The sequence below is a fragment of the Macaca mulatta genome, chromosome 11 (genome assembly GCF_049350105.2).
Source record: "Macaca mulatta isolate MMU2019108-1 chromosome 11, T2T-MMU8v2.0, whole genome shotgun sequence".
In the NCBI taxonomy this organism is placed as follows: domain Eukaryota; kingdom Metazoa; phylum Chordata; class Mammalia; order Primates; family Cercopithecidae; genus Macaca; species Macaca mulatta.
In genome coordinates, this window is record NC_133416.1 from 114509224 (window position 1) to 114530099 (window position 20876).

General features: G+C 48.1%; 1 protein-coding gene across 4 annotated transcripts in view; it reads left to right on the top strand.

Moving 5' to 3' along the window:
• The first annotated feature begins 3767 nt into the window (after positions 1–3767).
• The window catches only part of ABTB3 (ankyrin repeat and BTB domain containing 3), a 338657-nt gene continuing 321548 nt past the window's right edge, over positions 3768–20876 (top strand). For all 4 annotated transcript variants that reach the window (XM_028829828.2, XM_028829830.2, XM_028829829.2 and 1 more), the window contains exon 1: positions 3768–5412. In XM_028829828.2, coding sequence (XP_028685661.1) covers positions 4287–5412 — 1126 coding nt within the window. In that variant the 5' untranslated portion in view covers positions 3768–4286. The remainder of the gene's footprint in view (positions 5413–20876) is intronic.

Genomic DNA, 20876 nt, shown 5'->3' on the forward strand with positions numbered 1-20876 from the left:
GAAGGCATGGGGTAGGTGAGATCACCAGGGAAACATGCAGAGAAGAGAGAAAGGCCTTGGGAACAAGCCCTAAGCTCAGAAATGGGACACCTTCCCATATCAGGGCTGGAGGAGAGGAGGCAGCATCAGGGAAAACACAGTGGAGCTAAGCTTGGATCTGAACATTACTGGTTGAGAAGAAAGGATGGAGAAGTGGAGGTGGGAGAAGAGTGCCACAAGCAAAGGGAATAGCATTTGCAAAGACATAGCAGATGCAAGAGACAACATGTTACCTTGGAAAATCAGCAAGCGATTTCAGGATGGCTACAGCATAGGATGCATGCATATATGAGTATGCCTGCCTATGAGTGCATGCATGTTTCTGTGTATCTGTGTGAAGGTGTGTGAATGTATCTGTGTATATCATGTGTCTATATGACATACATTAATCATCACTGGTTTTATAAACCTTTGCCAATCTGGTAGGCAAAATAATCCTAGTAATTTAATTTCTGTTTTTTAATATATTTTTAATCTTTAGTATATGTTTATTATCTAGTAGCATTTCTTAGAGGATAACATATATTACTGGTAGTTTTGAATAGTTACTGTATTAGTCTGTTCATGTGTCTACATGAGTGTGAGTGTGTGTACAGAAGGCTAGGGTGATGAGACCCTAGAGAGGAAGTACAAATATCTCTTCAAGAGAGAGATTTTATTTCATTTAGAAATATACTCAGAAGTGGCATTACTGGATCATAGGGTAGTTCCATTTTTTATTCTTTTTATTTGAGTGAGGGGAACTTCCATACTGCTTTCTGCAATGTCTGTACCAATTTACATTCTTACCATCCATCAATGTACAAGGGTTCCCTTTTCTCCACATCCTTGCCATCCATCCCTTATAAAAGATTTATGATATTATGGAAAGAGTCTGGAAACACCGTGAGATCTGGAAACAGATCCCTGAAATCCAGTTAATCAGTAGAAACTTTAGCTGGAAGGTAATGGAGAACCTTTGCATTTCTTTTCTGATAATTACAAAAAATGATAAAATGAAAACCAGGCTTTCAGAAGATTCTTGGACTGGATGGTTTGAAGAAGGTAGGGGCAGGAGAATAGGAGACCAGTTGGTAGGATACTATAATAGTGAAAGTGGGAGGTGATCAGCGTGTATATTAGGATGGCAGCTATAGGGCGATAGCGGATTTGAGGCTCACCGGTATGAGAAACATGAGACAATTCATGAGGTTACCTGAGAAAGTCTATTGACTCCCACCCCCTCCCAGCTTTACTGAGGTATGATTGAAAAATAAAAATTATCTATATTTAGGGTAGACAATGTGATGTTCTGACATACATGTACATTGTGAGTGATGACCACAATCAAGCTAATTAACAGATCCTTCACCTCATATAGTTACCTTCTGTGTATGATGAGAGCACATGAGATCTACTCTTTTAACAAATTTCAAGTATATAATACATTATTATTAACTATATCAGCAAGCGATATAGTTTGCTGATATATGCTATACATTAGTTATCCAGAACATATTTCTCTTACTGAAAGTTTGTGGCCTTTGACCAATATTGTCCCCTTTTTGCCCACTCTCCAGCCCCTGGTAGCCACCATTCTACTTTCTGCTGTTGTAAGTTAAACTTTTTTTTTTTTTTTAGGAGTCCACATATAAATGAGATCATGCTGTACTTGTCTTTCTGTGTCTGGTTTATTTCACTTAGGATATTCTCCAAGTTCATGATGTTATTGCAAATGACAGGATTTCCTTCTTTTTTAGAGCCGAATAATATTCCATTGCAGATATATACAGACCATATTTTCTTTACCCATTTATCTGTGGATGGACACTTAGGTATGTTTCCACATCTTGGCTATTGTGAATAAACTGCAATGAACATGGAAGTGCATTTCTCCCTTCAAGAGAAAGATGTTCTTTTCCTTTTCTTTTTCTTTCCTTTTTTGAGACAGAGTCTCACCCTGTCACCCGGGCAGAGGTGCAGTGGCGCAATCTTGGCTCACTGCAACCTCCACCTCCTGGGTTCAAGCAATTCTTGTGCCTCAGCCTTCCGAGTAGCTGGGATTACAGGTGTGCACCACCATGCCCAGCTAATTTTTGTATTTTTAGTAGAGACGGGGTTTCACCATGTTGGCCAGGCTGGTCTCCAACTCCTGACCTCAAGTGATCTGCCTGTCTTGGCCTCCCAAAGTGCTGGCATTACAGGTGTGAGCCACCGCTCTCAGTAGAGATTTTATTTTCTTTGGGTGTATACTCAGAAGTGGGATTGCTGAATCACATGGTAGTTCTATTTTTATTTTTGGGAACCTCCATGCTGTTTTCCATAATGGCTGTACTCATTTACACCCCACCACCAGTGTACAAAGGTTCCTTTTTTTCCACATCCGTGCCAACATTTGTTGTCTTTTGACTTTTTAATAATAGCCATCCTTACAGGTCTGAAGTGATATCTCATTGTGGTTTTGATTTTCATCTCACTAATGATTAGTGATGTTGAGCATATTTGCATATACCTGTTGGCCATTGTCGAACATTCAAAGCAACAGTTTAAAAGCATATCCTTAGGTCCTTCATCAATTTACAACAAGTATTTACTGAGCACCTCTACTGTGCCAGGACTCTGCAAGGGAAGCCCTGGCCCAGCGTGGAATCCAGACAAGTAACCAGACTTTTGCAACCTAGTGTTGCAAGGGCACAGAAATCAGCAACCACAGAAGGGGACGGAGGCAGTGGAAGTACGGAAGCCAGTCCTGAAAGATCTGGGCCGGCTTCCTATAGGAAGGGATTCGAAGCTGAGAGACACAGTGTGCGGAGCTAGGAATCCCCATGTGTGTAAGATATGGCTTCTGCCCGGGTGGGTGGGGACAGACAAGTAGACTACACGATGCTATTTGACACAGGAATGCAGCTAAGTCATGCATATATATATATATATTTTATATATATATATATATATATATATATATATATATATATAATATCTTTAGTCAGAAAAGAAGATTCTTCTTTGAGCAAATTCACTCCTTTTGAAAAGGCCGAGCTATTTGGAACGATGCCCACCAGGATGGCAAAGTGGTGCGTGAGCCCTCCCTGCAGCACACGCCCAGGACTTTGAAGCGGGGAGCAGGGTCCTCCTGGCTGCTGAAAGGAATCGAGTTAATGAGCCCTACTGGCAGGTGGCGAATGGCCGGAGATCCGGCCTCCCAGTGGAGTCCACCGCCCCGGGCTTCCGCTCGCCAGGCTTATTTCTCTCCATGCTGGAGCAAACCCGGGCTGAAAAAGGGACCCACTAATTGGTTTGCGTACCCGAAGTGGGAATAGAGGGAGGAAAACCGTGTTTCAGGCGTTACAGTGGGGAAAAAAGTGAAATCCCAAACGCAGGGGAGACAGCGACTGTCAGGCAGACACCTTGTGAACCGCGGTGGAGAGCACACCTAGGTGGGGAGGTCACCGGTCCAACCCACCACCCTCCGGGAGACTGAGGGCAGGGACAGCAGCAGGGGGCGGCATCCACGTCTCTACGCTTGCAAGGGTTCCCCAAGTTCCTGGCCACTGCTCCCCACTTCCTGCAGCCTCGGTCTCCTCCGGGGGCGTGTGTGAGGGGCGGGGCCGCATGGAGAGGAGGGATTTAAAAAAAAAAAAAAGCGAGGTAATTAGCATTCTCCGATTCCACTGGCTCTCCGCCGGCCCTGCTTTGCATACGCCCGTCCCACTAGCTGCCCGGGGTTTGCTGGGGTTCGGCAAGGTTTGCAGCCGCCACGGCCGCTGCTGCGCTCCGGTGCAGGGCAGGCTGGCGCCGAGCGAACCAGGGCCAGGAGCCGGGAGCCGGGAGCCGGGAGCTGGGAGCCAGCTGCCCGCAGAGCTGCGGCGGCGGCGGCATTTGGGGTGGTCTCAGTTCCACGAACACCGTGGCCGGCGCCCTGTGGCTTCTGCGCCCAGCGGGGCTCAGGGAGGAACGGTCTAGACACTTTTTATTTTGGAAGAAAGGGGCAAGCCCCGGGGAGAGCTTCCTTCCCGGCCTGGCTCGCTCCCCAGTGCGCCCAGCTCCGGCCCGGACTCTGGAAGATGACTCCAGGGTCTGCTCTGTATATTCCAGCGGTGGCGGTTCCGGGAGGCAGCCGAAAGTAGTAACAGTTGGTAGCAGCGGCTGGTGGAAAAGTGAGCCGAGGCGGCGCGGACTCCGCTCTCCCCGCGCCCCGCGACACTCGCTGCTCCTCGCCGCTCCTTTTCCTTGGCTCCCAGGCGGCTGCAGCATGAAGTGGCGCAGCGATGGCCAGGAGAGGTAAGAAGCCCGTGGTGAGAACGCTGGAGGATCTGACGCTGGACTCGGGTTATGGTGGCGCGGCGGACTCGGTGCGCTCCTCCAACTTGTCTTTGTGCTGTTCCGACTCGCACCCGGCGTCCCCGTATGGCGGGAGCTGCTGGCCGCCTCTAGCTGACTCCATGCACAGCCGGCACAACAGCTTTGACACCGTCAACACTGCCCTGGTGGAAGACTCCGAGGGGCTGGACTGCGCCGGCCAGCACTGCTCGCGGCTGCTGCCGGACCTAGACGAGGTCCCCTGGACTCTCCAGGAGCTGGAGGCGCTGCTGCTGCGTTCGCGGGATCCCCGGGCAGGCCCGGCGGTCCCCGGCGGCCTGCCCAAGGACGCGCTGGCCAAGCTGTCGACGCTGGTGAGCCGGGCGCTGGTGCGCATCGCCAAAGAGGCGCAGCGCCTGAGTCTGCGCTTCGCCAAGTGCACCAAGTACGAGATCCAGAGCGCCATGGAGATCGTGCTGTCCTGGGGCCTGGCCGCACACTGCACGGCGGCTGCGCTGGCCGCACTGTCCCTCTACAACATGAGCAGCGCCGGCGGCGACCGCCTGGGCCGCGGCAAGTCGGCACGCTGCGGCCTCACCTTCTCCGTGGGCCGCGTGTATCGCTGGATGGTGGACAGCCGCGTGGCGCTGCGCATCCACGAGCACGCCGCCATCTACCTGACAGCCTGCATGGAGAGCCTCTTCCGGGACATCTACTCGCGGGTCGTGGCCTCCGGTGTGCCCCGGAGCTGCAGTGGCCCTGGGTCAGGCTCTGGCTCCGGCCCAGGCCCGAGCTCGGGCCCCGGTGCGGCCCCTGCGGCGGATAAAGAGCGGGAGGCGCCCGGGGGAGGAGCGGCGAGCGGCGGCGCCTGCAGCGCAGCCAGCAGCGCCAGCGGGGGCAGCAGCTGTTGCGCCCCGCCGGCCGCCGCAGTCCCGCCGGCAGCCGCCGCCAACCACCACCATCACCACCACCATGCGCTCCACGAGGCGCCCAAGTTCACCGTGGAGACCCTGGAGCACACGGTCAACAACGACTCGGAGATCTGGGGTCTCCTGCAGCCCTACCAGCACCTCATCTGCGGGAAGAACGCCAGCGGTAAGTGGCTGCGCGGGTGCCACTCCCTCCCACCCAACCTGGCCAACTCTTGGCGCAAGTTTGCCTCAAGTCCCCCTCCCGCGTCTTCCCAGCCACGCGCTGCTGTCCCAAGCCGCTGAGGAGGCGGCCGGGCTGGAGGTAGCCAGAACAGGAGGTTGCCTGTTCCCTCCTGCACTCGGGTGCGCGTATTTTACGCCGCTGGTGCTGTCCCAGGTCCGCTAGCGCTAGGTTCCGCCCCCGGTGCGGGGCCGGGCGACAGCTGCCTCCAGCAAGCAGTGAGCGAAACCCAGCACCATTTTTTGGAGCAGGGTTGAGATCATTTGCGCTTAGTACATATACTCCACCCCAGCACTGTTTGTTTTGACCTTGAAGATGCCACTTCCCTGGGCGCATGAATTTGGCTCCCTAGGACTTGGGAGGAGGCGCGTTCCGCTCTCAGCAACCCAATGCTCCCACTTCCCCCACGCCCTCGGGGGGCACTCAGTACACAGGGGAAGGAGGGGCCTGACGGTTGTACCGGCTGAATGGTTGAGAGCTTGCTCGGCCTAGACAGTCGTAGAGGTGTGTGTGGTGAGACTGGGGTGCGGGAAGACTTTCGGTGCCAAGTTTTTCCAGAGCAGTTTTTGAGGGCTAGAGCACACAGCTGGTGGGGGCTGCGGGATGGACAAAGCCCCCAATTCCAGCCTCCCAGCTCTTGGCCTCTCCATTCCCTCTGGCAGGGATGCAGCTCTCACCACTTGGCTGAAGGAGCGCCTCTGGGGATCTGGGCAGGATGGAGCTGGCGGGGGCAGTTCTAGAGGGGGTTGTCAGTTTAGGGCGTCGTTTCCAGTAGGTTCTATCATCCTCTCTTCACGCCCCACTGTTTTGAAGGCCTGTCCTGGGTGGGTTTGAACCCGCAGTTCTGTCCTTGAAGGGGGTGGGGCCGGGGCGCTTGTTTTCGAGAGCTCGCGCTGGCGGTGCTGCCCGTCTGCGAAAGCCGGAGCTAGACACTTCAAAGCTTCATTTTTCCACAGGAAATGGTAGAAGCGTAACTGGAGACTCTAAAGGCGAAATAAAACTTTGTTACATATTCGGCGGTTTGGCCAGAGGTTGCGTGGTTGGAGCTGAAATGCAGTCTTTCTGGGCAGATTTCATTCATGTTGCTGCCTGTCTGTTTCCCGGGGGCTGGAGGAGCACTGCGGTGGGCGGTGCCAAGGGTGTGCATGTGCGTGTGAGAGTCTGAGTGCGCGCGCGTCTGTGCGTGTGTAAGTGCTTGTGAGTGTGCGCAGGAACGAGCGGGCGCGCTGGGCGCCCGGCTCCAGCGGAAGCCTTTGGAAACCGACCCTGCAGCCCTCGGTCCCTTCACCTGGATTTGATCATCAGTGGGGGAGGGGAAGGAAGGAGCAAAGCGGGTGTGTGTTTGTGTGTGTTGGGGAGGGGAATCCGCGCTGATCTCTGAGACTCTTCGGGATCTCTTTGCCAGAGCCCTTCCCCGTCTTCTGCCAGCCAGGGCACAACCCTCAAAGAGAGGATATCTTCGAGGCCACACACACACACACATACACACACACATACACACACACACCTTGAAATCTCGACGAAGATGGAAACATCTGGGGAGAAGCCATTGGGCTTTGTATGTGCTTCTTGAGAATGCGGGGATTCACCTGCAAAACCTGGGAGCTTTGGACTGGATTGCTCTTTGTTTGAAACCCTACCCCCACCAAAATGCACAGAGGGGCTTAATTTCCTTCCTAGTGGCTCCCATGACAATCATCTTACTCTTTGCTGCCCCGGACTCCCAACTCCTTACCCACCTTCTGGGCCTGGAACCTCTTCTTTTTTCTCCCTCATTATTTCCTTTGGGAGGCTCTAGTGTGGAAATCTGGGCACCCTGCCCTACCTCTGTCTTTGCCATTATCCTGAAGTTGTGAGTTTGGGCAAGTCACTTTACATCTTTGGGCCTCAGTTGCCTCCTCTGTAAAATAGGGGGCTAGATATGTAATACACCCCCAGGTCCTCTTGTAGCTCTGTGTTAGTAGCTTCTATATTTTTTCAAATCGGTTTTACTTTTATGAACCTTAACAACTTTTAAAAACAGTTTTTGTGTTTACCCTTTTTGGAGGAAGTATAATTTAAGGAAGGAGAAGACCACAGAGTTGGTTTTGGGCAGGGTGAGTGAATGACGGTTGGGGTTTGCTGCCATCACAACCTCTCCCACACCACAGCGCTTAACTCTTGGGTTTCAGGGCCCCTTCAGCCTCCTCTGGGTATGAGATACACTGTAAGTTCATTGTGATCTCTTCATGTCTTTTCTTTGGGCTTGTTTAAAATGGCAGGTCATTTATGCAGAAGAGTTAAAGAATGAGTGATTAATTCCTTAGGTATCGGAATCATACATTAAATATCAAACCTATTTCTTAAACTATTTTGTACGGAGTCTTTCTGATCTGCAAGCCTTATTAAAGACAACATACTTTACATAATAGATTTTCCCTCCTTTAATTTGGCAGTATCATTTATTTATTCATTTGTGAATTCATTTGTTCGTCGGTACTTACTGCAGTTGCTAAATGCTAGGGTCTGAGCAAGCGCCGGGTGAGAGGTAGTAACAGCTAACATGTATCCAGCAGGGCTCCTTATATTGACCCATTTGATCCTCAGTACCTCTTGAAAAGGTACGCCATTATCCCCATTATTTACAGGAAGAAACTGAGGCACAGGGAATTTAAGTATCTTGCTTATTTAAATGCAGATAGCCTGGCTCCAGAGTCCGTACTCATAATCCCTGTCTATATGACTCTTTAGTGACAGATGAGTTCCCTGCCTTCAGACATCCCACCTGCCCTTTATTACCTACACAGGTGAACAGAGACCCTTCCTGTCATACAATTCCTGAATTGTATACTTTTTGTTCCTCTCAAATGGAACTGGGCAGAACTGGATTTTGCATGTTTTTATATCTCCTGCTAAGCCTAAGAGAGGCCCTAGTAGGCCGGGTATGGTGGCTCACTCCTGTAATCCCAGCACTTTGGGAGGCCGAGGCGGGCGGATTGCGAGGTCAGGAGATTGAGACCATCCTGGTTAACACGGTGAAACCCCGTCTCTACTAAAAATACAAAAAATTAGCTGGGCGTGGTGGCGGGTGCCTGTAGTCCCAGCTACTCAGGAGGCTGAGGCAGGAAAATGGCGTGAACCAGGAAGGCAGAGCTTGCAGTGAGCCGAGATCATGCCATTGCACTCCAACCTGGGCGATAGAGCAAGACTCTGTTTCAAAAAAAAAAAAAAAAAAAAAAAAAAAAAGAGGCCCTAGTCCACAGTTGGAGCTTATTAGATACCTGTTTGAGTTGAGCAAGCTATTGTACTGCATTATACAATGATGTCCTGAAAAAACTATTGCTTTTTGAGTTTCTTGAATCATCTTTGCAAGTTTTTCTACTTTGTTGTTATTGTTGTTCTAAAGAAGGGGTCTCGCTATGTTGCCCAGGCTGTCTTTGAACTCCTGAGCTCAAGCAATCCTTCCACCTCAGCCGAGTAGCCAGGACTACAGACTGGCACTGGCTCCAAGTTCTTCTTCCTTGGTTGCCCCTTCTTACTGCTGTTTCTGTACCTGTCCACCTTTCTAATTTGCTGCTGCTAAACTGCCCAGGCTAAGGAATTGTGAAACTAGTCATGTGGGACTGGATTCAGAAAACAAAATATAGTTGGCTCTAAAGTGAAAGAAGGCCTAGGGGCTCTCAAAAATCACATCCATGGGCTTGCTGTGGGCATGAACTTTGCAGTTATGTAAAAACTTTTCAGAACTGGAGTTTTGTGTTGATTTTCAGCTGTTTTGAAGAGCCGGGGCAACAGCTAAGGGACCCCACTGTGGAGTTTTAAAAATTTGACTTGATTGAGCTAAATAAGGAGTGGGCAGAAGTACTTCACTGTGCCTTTGTATGTGCTAGTCATTGTGCCTTAAACTCCTTTAGAGCTGGCCAGTTCCTCCTCATCCTTGAAGACTTGGCTTCAAGAATGAGTTGGTCTTCCCGGCCTCCTTGTGAGGGCTTCCTTGACACAACCTCTTCTCCGTTCTTATTCATCTCTGTGTCTCCTTCCGTATCACTCAGCACAGTGCCTGGCACTTTGTATAATAGATGCTCTCTACTGCTTGTTAAATGAATATAACCAGCTGATTCAATTTTACGCATTTAAAATTTGCCTCTCAGCTGTAAAGGCAGTTGTTAAGAGAATGGCCTCTGGTGTTGGACCTCTAGGATTTGAATTTCAAGGCTGCCATTTTCTAGTTGTTTGTTCTTAGGTATGTGACTCAACCTCTCTGTCCTCCAGTTTCCTCAGCTGTAAAATAGAGGTAATAATTACAAGGATTAAATGAGATTATGTGTCTAAGGCTATTATAATCTGGTGCTGACACATGGTAGGTGCTAAAATGATGATGATAGTTGTGATAATCTAGGCAAAATGGTATCTCATCTCTATCACATCCAGATTAATTCATTCCCACATGTTCAGGGTGGATGGAACCAACAAGGCACAGAATTTTAACTGGATCCCCCTTTTTAATATAACACCAAGTAACTCAGTACACCTGCCTCAAGATTGATGCCATGGGCACAGCCCCGTGGCCAGGGTCACAAACGGATTGTTTTGGTCAAAGGAAAGTAGCTTATTTTGGGGAGGCTGAGGCAGGAAGATTGCTTGAGGCCAGGAGTTTGAGACCAGCTGAAGCAACATAGTGAGATCTCATCTCTACAGGAAAAAAAAAAAAAAATATATATATATATATATATATATAAATAAATTAAAGTAAAATAAAATAACATTAAGGTAGCTTATTTTATTTGCTGTATTTTAAACTTAAATGATGTCTATCTTTAGTGAAGAGGCACCAGGAAACTTTCTGGAAATAGTTCCTTATGTTGATTGGAATGTGGGTTCAGAGGTATATGCATTTGTCAAACGGGTTTTCACCATGCCGGCCAGGCTGGTATCTAACGGTAAACCTAGTATTTGAGCATTTTACTGTATTGTGAAATATGCTTCAGTTAAAAAAAAAAAAAAAAAGACACACCAAAAAAAAAAAAAAGCCATAGGTATTCTTGAATTAGAGTTTGTTTTAAATGTACAATTTGAAGGGCAGACTGGAAGAGGTGGTATGGAATGGTGTGAAAAGGAAGGGAGAAAGACCTTACACTTAGATCTAACCCTAAATTTTCACTCTACCGTTCTCTAGCAAGTGACTTAATTTTGCTAAACTTAGTTTTCTCATCTGTACAGTGAGGATTAGAAAACAAAAGAAGGTGTATTTTAAAAAGGAAGAAAACCCAAACCAAACACAAAGGGCAATTACAAGGATTAATTCAGATATAGTTTATAAAAGCACCTGCCACATAGTAGGCACTCGATAATAATGGCTTCCTTAAAAAACAGATTATTCAGGCTGGAGAAAATAATAATACTTGGGGGATTTTGAATAGTCTCTTTCATTTCAGGGATCCCCAGTCATTTGATAAACATTAATTAACACGAGCCCTCACCTGTCAGCACGGGCTTTGGGGGTAGGTTGGTTTTCAGGTCTTTTGCTTTTCTATTGCCTCTGCACAAAATGCTTGCTCAGCTGTTTTCTTGTCCCTAAACTGGTCATCCTGTTCTGTGGAAAAGTGTTGCTGTGTTGGACCAAAAATGTCACAGAAGAAACCCAAGTTCTTAAGAGGAAGAGCAAACGCTATCTCAAGAGCCAGCTGTAGCAGTGCCTGTGCTCACAGAGCACCTTTTCAATTAACTGGCTTGATGTAAATTAAAACTTGGAATTTGGGTCAGTAAAGGGTGATTGGGTTTTCTGTGCAGACCTGCTAGTTCAGTGCTGGGGCATTTGCAAGTTGGGTGTTTCTTGAAACATAAAATAAAACTAACAAAACAATGAAGGACTAACCTGAAGACCTGGGGTCGGGGCAGAGTTGATGAACTTTGTCTAGAAGGAAGTCCTCTAATTCTGAGTCTGTTAGTATTTGTGACCTTGAGCCAGGCACCAAACTCATTATTACCAAACTTATTATCCACTGAAAGGTAAATACAAAATAGTAATTGACTCTGGACTCAGGCACACCTGTAAGCTGCAGTTTCCCTATCTGTAAAATGGATATTGTAATAAACAGCTCTACTTGTATAGCTTATGATATGCCAGGCACTATTTTAAGAGCTTTATGTATTATAATCATTATAGTTACATCAGCTATGATTATTATTATTATTATTATTATTGAGATGGAGTTTTGCTCTTGTTGCCCAGGCTGGAGTGCAATGGTGCAATCTCAGCTCACCACAACCTCTGCCTCCCAGGTTCAAGCGATTCTCCTGCCTCTGCCTCCTGAGTAACTGGGATTACAGGCATGCGCCATCACGCCTGGCTAATTTCGTATTTTTAGTAGAGACAAGGTTTCACCATGCTGACCAGGCTGGTTTCAAACTTCTGACCTCAGGTGACCCACTCATCTCCACCTCCCAAAGTGCTGGGATTATAGGTATGAGCCACCATGCCTGGCCTTATCAGTTATTATTAAAGACAGTTCAGAAATCTCAGTAGCTTAACACAATAGAAATTCATTTCTTATACACTTAAACTCTGATTGAGAGAGGAGTGGGGTTGGAGGAGGCAGGAGGGTCATTTAGGTACCAAGCTTGACTAATGGAGAGTTCGCCTTTTTTATTTTCTACATGCGGCCTTCAGTGCCTTCCTTGGACATTCATCCAGCCAGTAGGTAGAGGGAGACAGTGAGTGTGGAGGAGCTTAAGAAAGGTGGTATAGGCTAAGCCTGGAGGGACTTACATTACTTGTGTCCACATATCATTGACCAGATGTATCATTGGCTCTCTGACCACCAATATGTGTGTGCCTCCTTCTTCCTATGCTCAAAACACATTCTCTTTTCCCTAAGGGAGGAACCCACATTTTATCTGATCCCTGCTTCCAACTTCAAGTTCAGAGTCATTGGATGTTGCTCAGTCCTATCCATGAAGCTGAGTGTGGCACCTCACCATGGTCCAGGGACTCATGAGGCAAAACAAACTTTATTATCTGCCACTCTGCATTCATATCCCACATCTGAGCAGGGTGGGATAACCATCACAAAACTCCCATTTGGAAAGGATAATCATGGACGGTATGTACACAGCGGTCACTGGTCCTCAGTAGTGATGAAATCTTGCCAAGCAAGCATTGTGGGATTATATCCTAGCAGTGGGTGAAGTTCCTGGATTAGGTCCTGACTCTTCTCCTGATAGGAATTTACTGGTTCATTGTTCTCCACACTCTCAGCTGTGCTGGTGGGAGGATTTTCTTTGTTATTTTCCACGACCACACCTGAAGTTGGTCGTGGGCAGTATGGCCTTCTTGGGGGCTCTAAATCTTTTGTGACCTAGTTCTTTCCCTTGAACCTCTGGGGGCCCAAGGATTGTTTTAATGCTATAACAGTAAAAGACTATTAAAGTCAAGGTTTATAGATTTTGCAATGCAATTCCCTCAACAACTTAGTAAGACTTTGATCTATGATGTCTAATATGCCAGTAGCCACACCCAAAGTTATTTCCTAGACTTAATTCTGAAGCCCGGATTATTACTTCCTTTTCCCCATACCTCTCTTTCTCTCTAAATTTAATGGCAGCTACCTTGAGGCCATCAGGCTTAGGTGGGAAGCTTATATTCTTCACATGATACTTATTTCACTTAAATGTCTTCTCACTCTTTTATTGTTTGGGGTTTAGACATAGTTGTCTGTTTTTACCTCTCCACTATTCCTTTCTAAAATTACTTTCAAACTAGTTAATTTATGCCTGAGTTCTTCTCTTTACCTAGTACCTTACTTAGCCAGGAACTGTTAGCAAACTCTATTACCATTATTTTTTATGCTCTTTCTATAGAGCATACAGGTTTAGTAGGCGTGAGCTCTGACTGCCAAGTTATCATAGATGACAGTTTAATGAGACATTTTTCTTCTGTATCACATGGGTCTCCAGTTTTCCAGGCTCTAGTGTAACCTGCTACGTGACTTCTAAGCCAATGTCACATGTTTTAAGCAGTCCACTTCTGGAACTAAGTTCTGTATTAGTCAGGGTAATGCTAGCCGATGCATCAGATAAATCCTAACATCTTAGTGGCTGAACATAATGAAAGCTGCTTTCTCATTCATGTAGAGTCCACCTGATGGCAGGGGAGAGAGGTGCTCTGTCTGTGGAAGTTGATGGAAGCTCTACCATCTTGAACACATAACTCCCAGAGACGTCTCTGATTGAGGATGATAGAGAATGTGGAGGATTGTAATACAGTCCTGGATGTGGGTGTGTCAATTCCTTCCACATTCCAATGACCGGCACTCGGTCGCATGGCCTCCACTAGATGTAAGGGGGCTGGAAATTATGGTCTCTGGCAGGGCAGCCACCCACAGCCACAAGTCTACAGTATCAGAGGGGCATAAGTATTTAATAGAGAGCTAGCCATCTCAACAACCTTATGAAGCAGGCGCTATTATTATCCCCATTTTACAGATTAAGAAGTTGAGGAACAGAAGGTTTAATGAATTTGCTTAAGGTGACATGGCTTGCAAGTGGCCAGCCAGATTTGAATTAGGCAGTTGGCAGTCTGCCTTATAGAATGCTTGTGAGGATTAAAATGATATAATGAATGTGAAACGTTGATCGTAGCATCTCATATGTACTTAATAACTGTTATCTTTATTATTATCGATAGTATCATTCTATACTGAAAGTGGAGTGGATTAACAGTGAATGGATGTGAAGGTAAAATGTCAATCTGAACGAGTGGGTGCTCCAGGAAAATTGTATCACGTGTCTGTCTTTTCCCCTTTGCCATCTCCTGCGTTTTATCCACAGGGAGAACTACCAGTTGCTGAACCAGGGACTATTCCAGAATTTCCACACACAAGACTTTATTTAATCTCCACACTCTTCTTGCGAAATGACTGTTTCTTATCCTCAATGTGCTGAGGAAGAAACTGAGGCTCAGAAAAGTTCAGCAACTAGTTCAGGATGCCACGGCTACACAGTGGTTGAGTTGGGATTTGGGCTCAAGAGCCTGTGCTCTGAACTGCCACAGCCCGGTGGTGAAATCCGGATCACAGGGGCCTCCAGGAGGATCCCAGAAGGACTCCAGTGCAGCCTGAGGGGCCTGTGGGGTAGAGGGCGGGGCTTGCCTAGTGGTGGTGGTGGTTACGGTTGATGATTGTCCTTGTGCATAATATGTGGTCGCAGCTCTTTTTTTAGTCCCCGCCGGCTTCCCCTCTCCCTGGCTGCCCCATGAGTCACTTCCCAGCTGTCCATCAGATCACAGCATAGCCTCCTCAGCTGAGGCCCTGGGGAAATAGCTGGCTTTATCATCTCCAGGGACAGCTCCCTCCATACCCTGCCTAGCTGGGTGGGCTCAGTGCCATAAGAAGCACAGGCCCTCTCACAGGTAGAACTGAATTCAGAAAACTGTGGCATAGGGGAGAATTGATTCCATTTTTACTGCAGAGGAGACTGAGCCTCGTCCTCCCTGAGAATCACAGAGCTGGGTTTTTGCTAGACTCTGGAGTTAGGTGGACCAGGGTTCAAATTCTGGCTCTATTGCCTACAAGCCAGGTGATCTTGGGCAAGTCAGTTCATCTTTCCCAGCCTCAATTTTCTCGTCTGCTTCATAACGATAATGGTAGCACTCCCTCATAAAGAAAATGTCATCGAGAGGATAAAATGAGTTAATTCATATAAAAGTCCTTAGAATAATATTGGACACATCGTAAGTACTCAATATCTGTTAACAATCATCGTCGTTATTATTAAGTGCTTAAGCAGGTGCCAGCCTCCTTGCTTAAAGAACTGCCCCCGGTCGCTGCCTCATTTACTGAGTGACTGAAAAGCTTTCTATAGTTTGTCAGTAACCAGACTTCTGGACTTTGACCACTTATTAGCTGTGTGATGTCAGGCAAGTTACCTAACCTCTCTGTGACTCACTTTTTCCCTTTGTTACATGAGAGTAATAGTGAAACCTAATTCTGAAGGCTGTTGGGAAGTGCCTGACATGCAGAAATTGCTTCATACATGTTGGCCATTGTGGGGTTTCATTATATTCATTATGACTTTCTACAGGCACTGTGTTAAATGTTGAGCAACATTTAACTGTGCTCATGGAGCTTGTGGGCCTGTGCTGGGTTTAATTTATTCATCAAAGAATTTGCAGATGTAAATTTACAACTGGTGACATGTGCAACAAAGGAGAGACATACAGGCTATTAGAGTCTTTACTACGGCTCTTGATGTGGCTGGGAGTAAGGCTTCACTAAGGAAATGGGGAAGTGAGGCTTGAGTGAGGCTGGAATGAGGCTGAAGCATGGCCAAGTTGATGGAAAAGGTAGGAAGAATACTTGGTGAATGCGAACTGCATGTGCAAAGGGCCTGTGGCAGAGGAGAGCATGGGGGGAAGGTAGAATGGCCAGTGCAGCTGGAATGGGAGCGGGTAGGGAGGGGAGTCTGGTAGAGGTTAGACTAAGCATCTGCCAGATTAAGCAGGCTTTTACAGAGGGCACTGGAGAGCCCTTGAAAGCTTTTAAGGAGGGAGATACAGTGATCAGATTTGTGTTCTAAAAAGATCATGTTGGCAATAGTTCAGAGAGCACACTGGAAGGGTGAATGTGGAAAGGCTGGTTAGGTATTGTCATCGTCCCCATCTTACCCAAGAAGAATCTGAGACTGTGATACATAAAGTCACTTGCCCAAAGTTACTAAGACAATAAGTAAAGAACTCAATTTAAAAACATAGAATTTAAGTCTGAGGGACTTCAAATTCGACCTTCCTCTCACCATACCATGCCTCATTCCAAGGGAGCATCTGGTTTAACTCTCACATTTTACAGATGTGGAAACTGAGGCGCAGAGTGGGATACTGTCTTGTCCAAGATCACACAGCAGAGCTGGAACCGGTATACCAGGTTTCTGGATTTTCAGAGCCCATCTCCCATCCGCAGTGATGTATCATCTCCTGTAAACCAGATCACCTGTGGGAAGCACAGTGGGATGAGAGCCTGCATCATCGATAGCAGTTTGGAGATTAATTTACGATCCGGCTGTAATATCTCACAGTAAAATAAATGCTAGTCTAGAAGCATGTGGAGGTCCCCATTAGATCGTGGCTGAACCAATGAAAGCAATGACTGTGAAGATCAGGTGTGCTAAATGCAGAATCAAATTAACAGTTCCCCTGTGCATTCATATCTAAAAGCAAATCAGAGAGGCAGCTTTGAGGAGGGGTAAGTGAAATCTTACAGTGCCTGCCTCTGAGGTTGAGGCTGCATGGATTAACTGATTTTCTTTGGGTGGTATGTGTCATTGTTCCTTCCTAATCCCAGCTCAGGGTACCACCCAGGGAGTCATGATGTGCCCAAGAAGCATGCCAGACTTAAATTACCTCTTTTCTTTCTCTGGATGCTTCTGAGCATTTCAAGTACTGGGGAGGTGGCACAGCCTTTTTCTCTCTCCGCCTCCTTCCTCAGCCCCTTTCAGTCTTCTCTATACTGACTTTGACGCTTAGGGGCTGGGCTCACTCGCGTGAGCAAAGCCATAGGTGCTTCCTGCCCTCATGGAGCTTGCGGGCTTGAGGCGGGTTTAGTTTATTCACAGATAGTCACACAGATGTCAAACTGCACCCATGACAGTTGCTCAGCGGGAGAGATTCACAGGGCCAGGAGTATTTGATGGGGACAAAGCCTCCTTAGACTGCAGGGTGAGGTCCAGGGCAGTGCCTGCGAGGGGAGCTGCCCCTCCCTTGTGCTTCCGGGGGGGGGACCGGGGACACCAGGCATTCAGAGGTGGAAGGCTCCTTGTCAGCCTCCTCCACCTGGTGCTGGTGGTGACACAGGCGGTGGGGAAGCCTGCAGGGATGGGGTGGTAAGGGTGTGATCTGTGCACAGGTGATTGGAGCTCCTCCTTCCCACCCGGAAGTCTGCACCACCAGGGCAGGCAGAGGGCAGAGAGCAGGGAATCTCATCCCCATGTCAGCGCCTCTGATTCTGCTCAATCTCCTTCCCTTTGGAAGCCCTCCCCACCCTCCTCCTGGTCCTGCCATTCTGCAGCTGCTACTGTTGGGGCCGGATGATAGGCCTCTTGTTCAGCTTGCTGCGGCAGCCATGGTGGATGGAGGGCAGGGGCCTCCCCTCCTCTCCCCCGTCCCCGCCCCCTTCCCCACCTCTCCCCACCCCCTTCCCCCCTCTCCCCACCTGGATCCGCTGGCTGCTCTTGCTGATTCGGCTGCTGCTCTAAGTTTTCTCTCTCCAAGCATTAGAGCTATGGATCAAGGAAACAGACCAAGAGTGAGCTGGCACCTTCACAGCCTCTGATGGCCCCATAATGTGGAGCCTCGAGGGGCAGCCGGGAGCCTGTGCTGGGGTAGGAATTTGCCTGAGACCCGCAGTGCATGGGAAGGCCTCGCTTGGCTCAGGCCCAGGAGGGTGGGCTTGTGCTGTGTGACCTCACGCTCCTGACCTCTCTGAGCCTCATTGCCCTCACATGGGGGTTGGAAATAATGATCACACCAGGTTCTGGTGTTGATAGAGTTGGAAGTGTCTAATGAGGCGATACTTTGGAAAACCGGGAAGCCCAGCTCATCATCTTGGTAAAAGCTGACACGTTCTGAGCATTTGCCACACTCCTTGCACCATTTTAAGTAATGGAGAGCATTAGCTGCTCTATGAGACAGGCATGGTTATCATCTCTGTTTTACAGATGAGGACACCTGGGAGAGATGGAGAGACTTGCTTAAAGTCCTACAGTTAGTAAGATGCAGAGTGGGGACTCCGTCCCTAGTTCTCGGTCCCTATTCCTAACCACCATGCCTTGAGGAGGAAATATGGGATGTGAGAGAGATCTGACTCAGAAATCATGGAAGATGACTGAGGAGAAATTACCCAGACATCTGGGGTGAGTAATATCACCCTGTCAGGGGCAGAGAAGTGAGGCAGCCGGCTTGAGACTGCGTGGAGAGTAGCAGCAGAGTTCGGGGTTGAACCTAGGCCATCCTGCCTCGAGGCCTGAGCACACGTGATGGGAGGAGGGGAAAAGGTGTGAGTCTCCCCAGGCCATGCCATACAATGTTGTGACCCGTGGCAAGGCCCTGTTCTCCTACTGGCCTTGCTAGGGTTGGGCTACAGATTTGCCACTGCTGAGCTTCCCAGAAGCCTGTGCAAAAGGAGCAATCATGAGCCGACTCACAATTCTTTGTATGGCGGATGAGACGGCAGTAAACCAGTTGCTATAGCTGTGCCTGTTGCTTAGGCCAGAAAGAAATTTCTCAGTAGGAGATTAGAAGCCATTATTAAGTTGCATTTAGCGACCTCACATTTCAGCCCATGGTTGTTAAGGAAGAACAAGGGGAGCTGCTTCCTGATCTGCGAAGGGTCTCTCCCACCCATCCCTGCTGCCTTCACCCCCTTGCTCATTCCTTATGGTATGTCCACTTGTTTCCTTTGTGTATAAACAGAAGGCAGGGGTTGGGGCAGCATATGACTCTTCCTCCTATGTTCTGGAGGAGGATCTTAGGGTCAGAAGGTGCCCTGGAAGTGTACGTCTAAGTCAGATGGTCTGTAGAGAAGCAGAGTGAGTTCATATGCTCCTCTGAGACAAAATAAGCAGACCACACATTGCACCTGCAAATATAGAGTCATCAGCAAGCTGGGGTGCAAGTTTAGGGAGGCAGGAGAGAGCTGGATGAGACCTGGGCTTTGGAGAGATTTCATCGGTATGGTCAGATGAGACAGCGCTTGAGGGTTTAGTGCCAGAAGAGGACATGAGGCCCGCTCTAGATAAGCTGTGTTGATCTCAGGCAAGTGACTTAACCTCTTTGGACTTGTTTCCTCATCAGAAAAATGGAGATAAGAAATATACCAGGTTCCCAGAATTGTTTTGAGGATCAAAGGAGTCCTCAGATATAAAAGTGCTCTGTAAACTGTAAAATAACCATTCATTCAATCATTTATTCAATAGATAATTATCGAGAGGCTACCATATACCAGGTATGGCTCTAGATACTTAGGATCCATCAGTCCATAGAAAAAAGTCATTGCCTTTACAGAACTTACATTCTAGTTGGGGAGACCCTACTAGATAATAAACACACTGTATAAGTAAAAGTGTTAGAAGGTGACACCTGCCATGGAAAAATTAAATCAGAGTAGGGGGAATCGGGAGAGTAGGGGATGGTTGCAATGATAGCATGGTCAGGGTGGCCTCACTCCAAAGATGACATTGGTGTAGAAAGATGAAGGAGGTGAGGGAATTGATCATGTTGGTATCTGGGAGAAAACTGTTTCAGGCAGAGGGAACAGCCAGTGTAAAGGCACTGAGGCAGGAATAGCTAAGAACCCATTGTGGTGGAGAAGCATGAGTGAGCCAAGAGGAATGAGAGGTGAAAGCACAGGGTCATCATATGCCAGGTTAGGTAGGGCCACATAGGTCATCACAGACTTTGACTTTTATTCTTAGTGAACTGGGAAGCCATGGCAGGGTTTTGAATAAGGATTGGCAGATCTGGTTGAAGATGGACTCCAGAGGAACAAGAGTGCAGGCAGGGGAGACGAGTGTGTGGAGGCTCTTCCGATAACCCGGGCAGGAGAGGACGGTGGCCTAGCCAGGGTGGTAGCAGTGGAGGTGGGCTAGGAAGAAGCTTCTGGCTGTAACCAAAAGGTGGAGTTAACAAGCTCATGTTGATACATTGGGTGTGGGGTGTGAGGGAACGAGGGGGATCCAGGAAGACTCTGAAGGGTTTTTGGTTTGAACAATGAGGAGGACGGAGTTGCCTTAAACTGAGATGGGAAAGACTGGAAAGAGCAGGTTTGGAGATGGCAGGAAGATCAGGACCCCAGCTTGGGACATGCAAAGTTCGAGTTGTCTTTTAGGTGTCCAGGAGGAGATGTTAACCAGGCCATTGGATACTCACTCAGGAGTATCTCGAATTCAGGAGAGAGGATGGTTTGGAGATATACATTTGGGAGTTGAGAGCATGTGGATGGTATTTCAAACCATGAGGTGGGCAAGGTCACAGAGGGAGTGAGTATAGAAAGGACAAGACGACCAAAGACAGAGCCCTTCCTTGGGCCAGACAGAAGAGGAGGAACCAGCAGAGGAGGCTGAGAAGGAGCAGCCAAGTGAGGAGGAGAACTGGGAATGTCCTAGAACAGAAGATAGTGTGCCCCCAAGGAGGAAGTGGTCCCCTGAATCAGGTGGTATTTGAGGTAGTTACTCCCACTGTACCCCCAAACTCTGTATTTCTGTCTGCAACCCTTGGGGATTGTTTCAGGCCCCATGAAGAAGCAGCATTGAGACCAGGTGCAGTGACCTATGCTTCTCATCCCAGTGCTTTGGGGGCCAAGGTGGGAGGATTGCTTGAGGCCAGGAGTTCGAGACAACCTGGACAATATAGCAAGACCCCATCTCTATACAAAATGTAA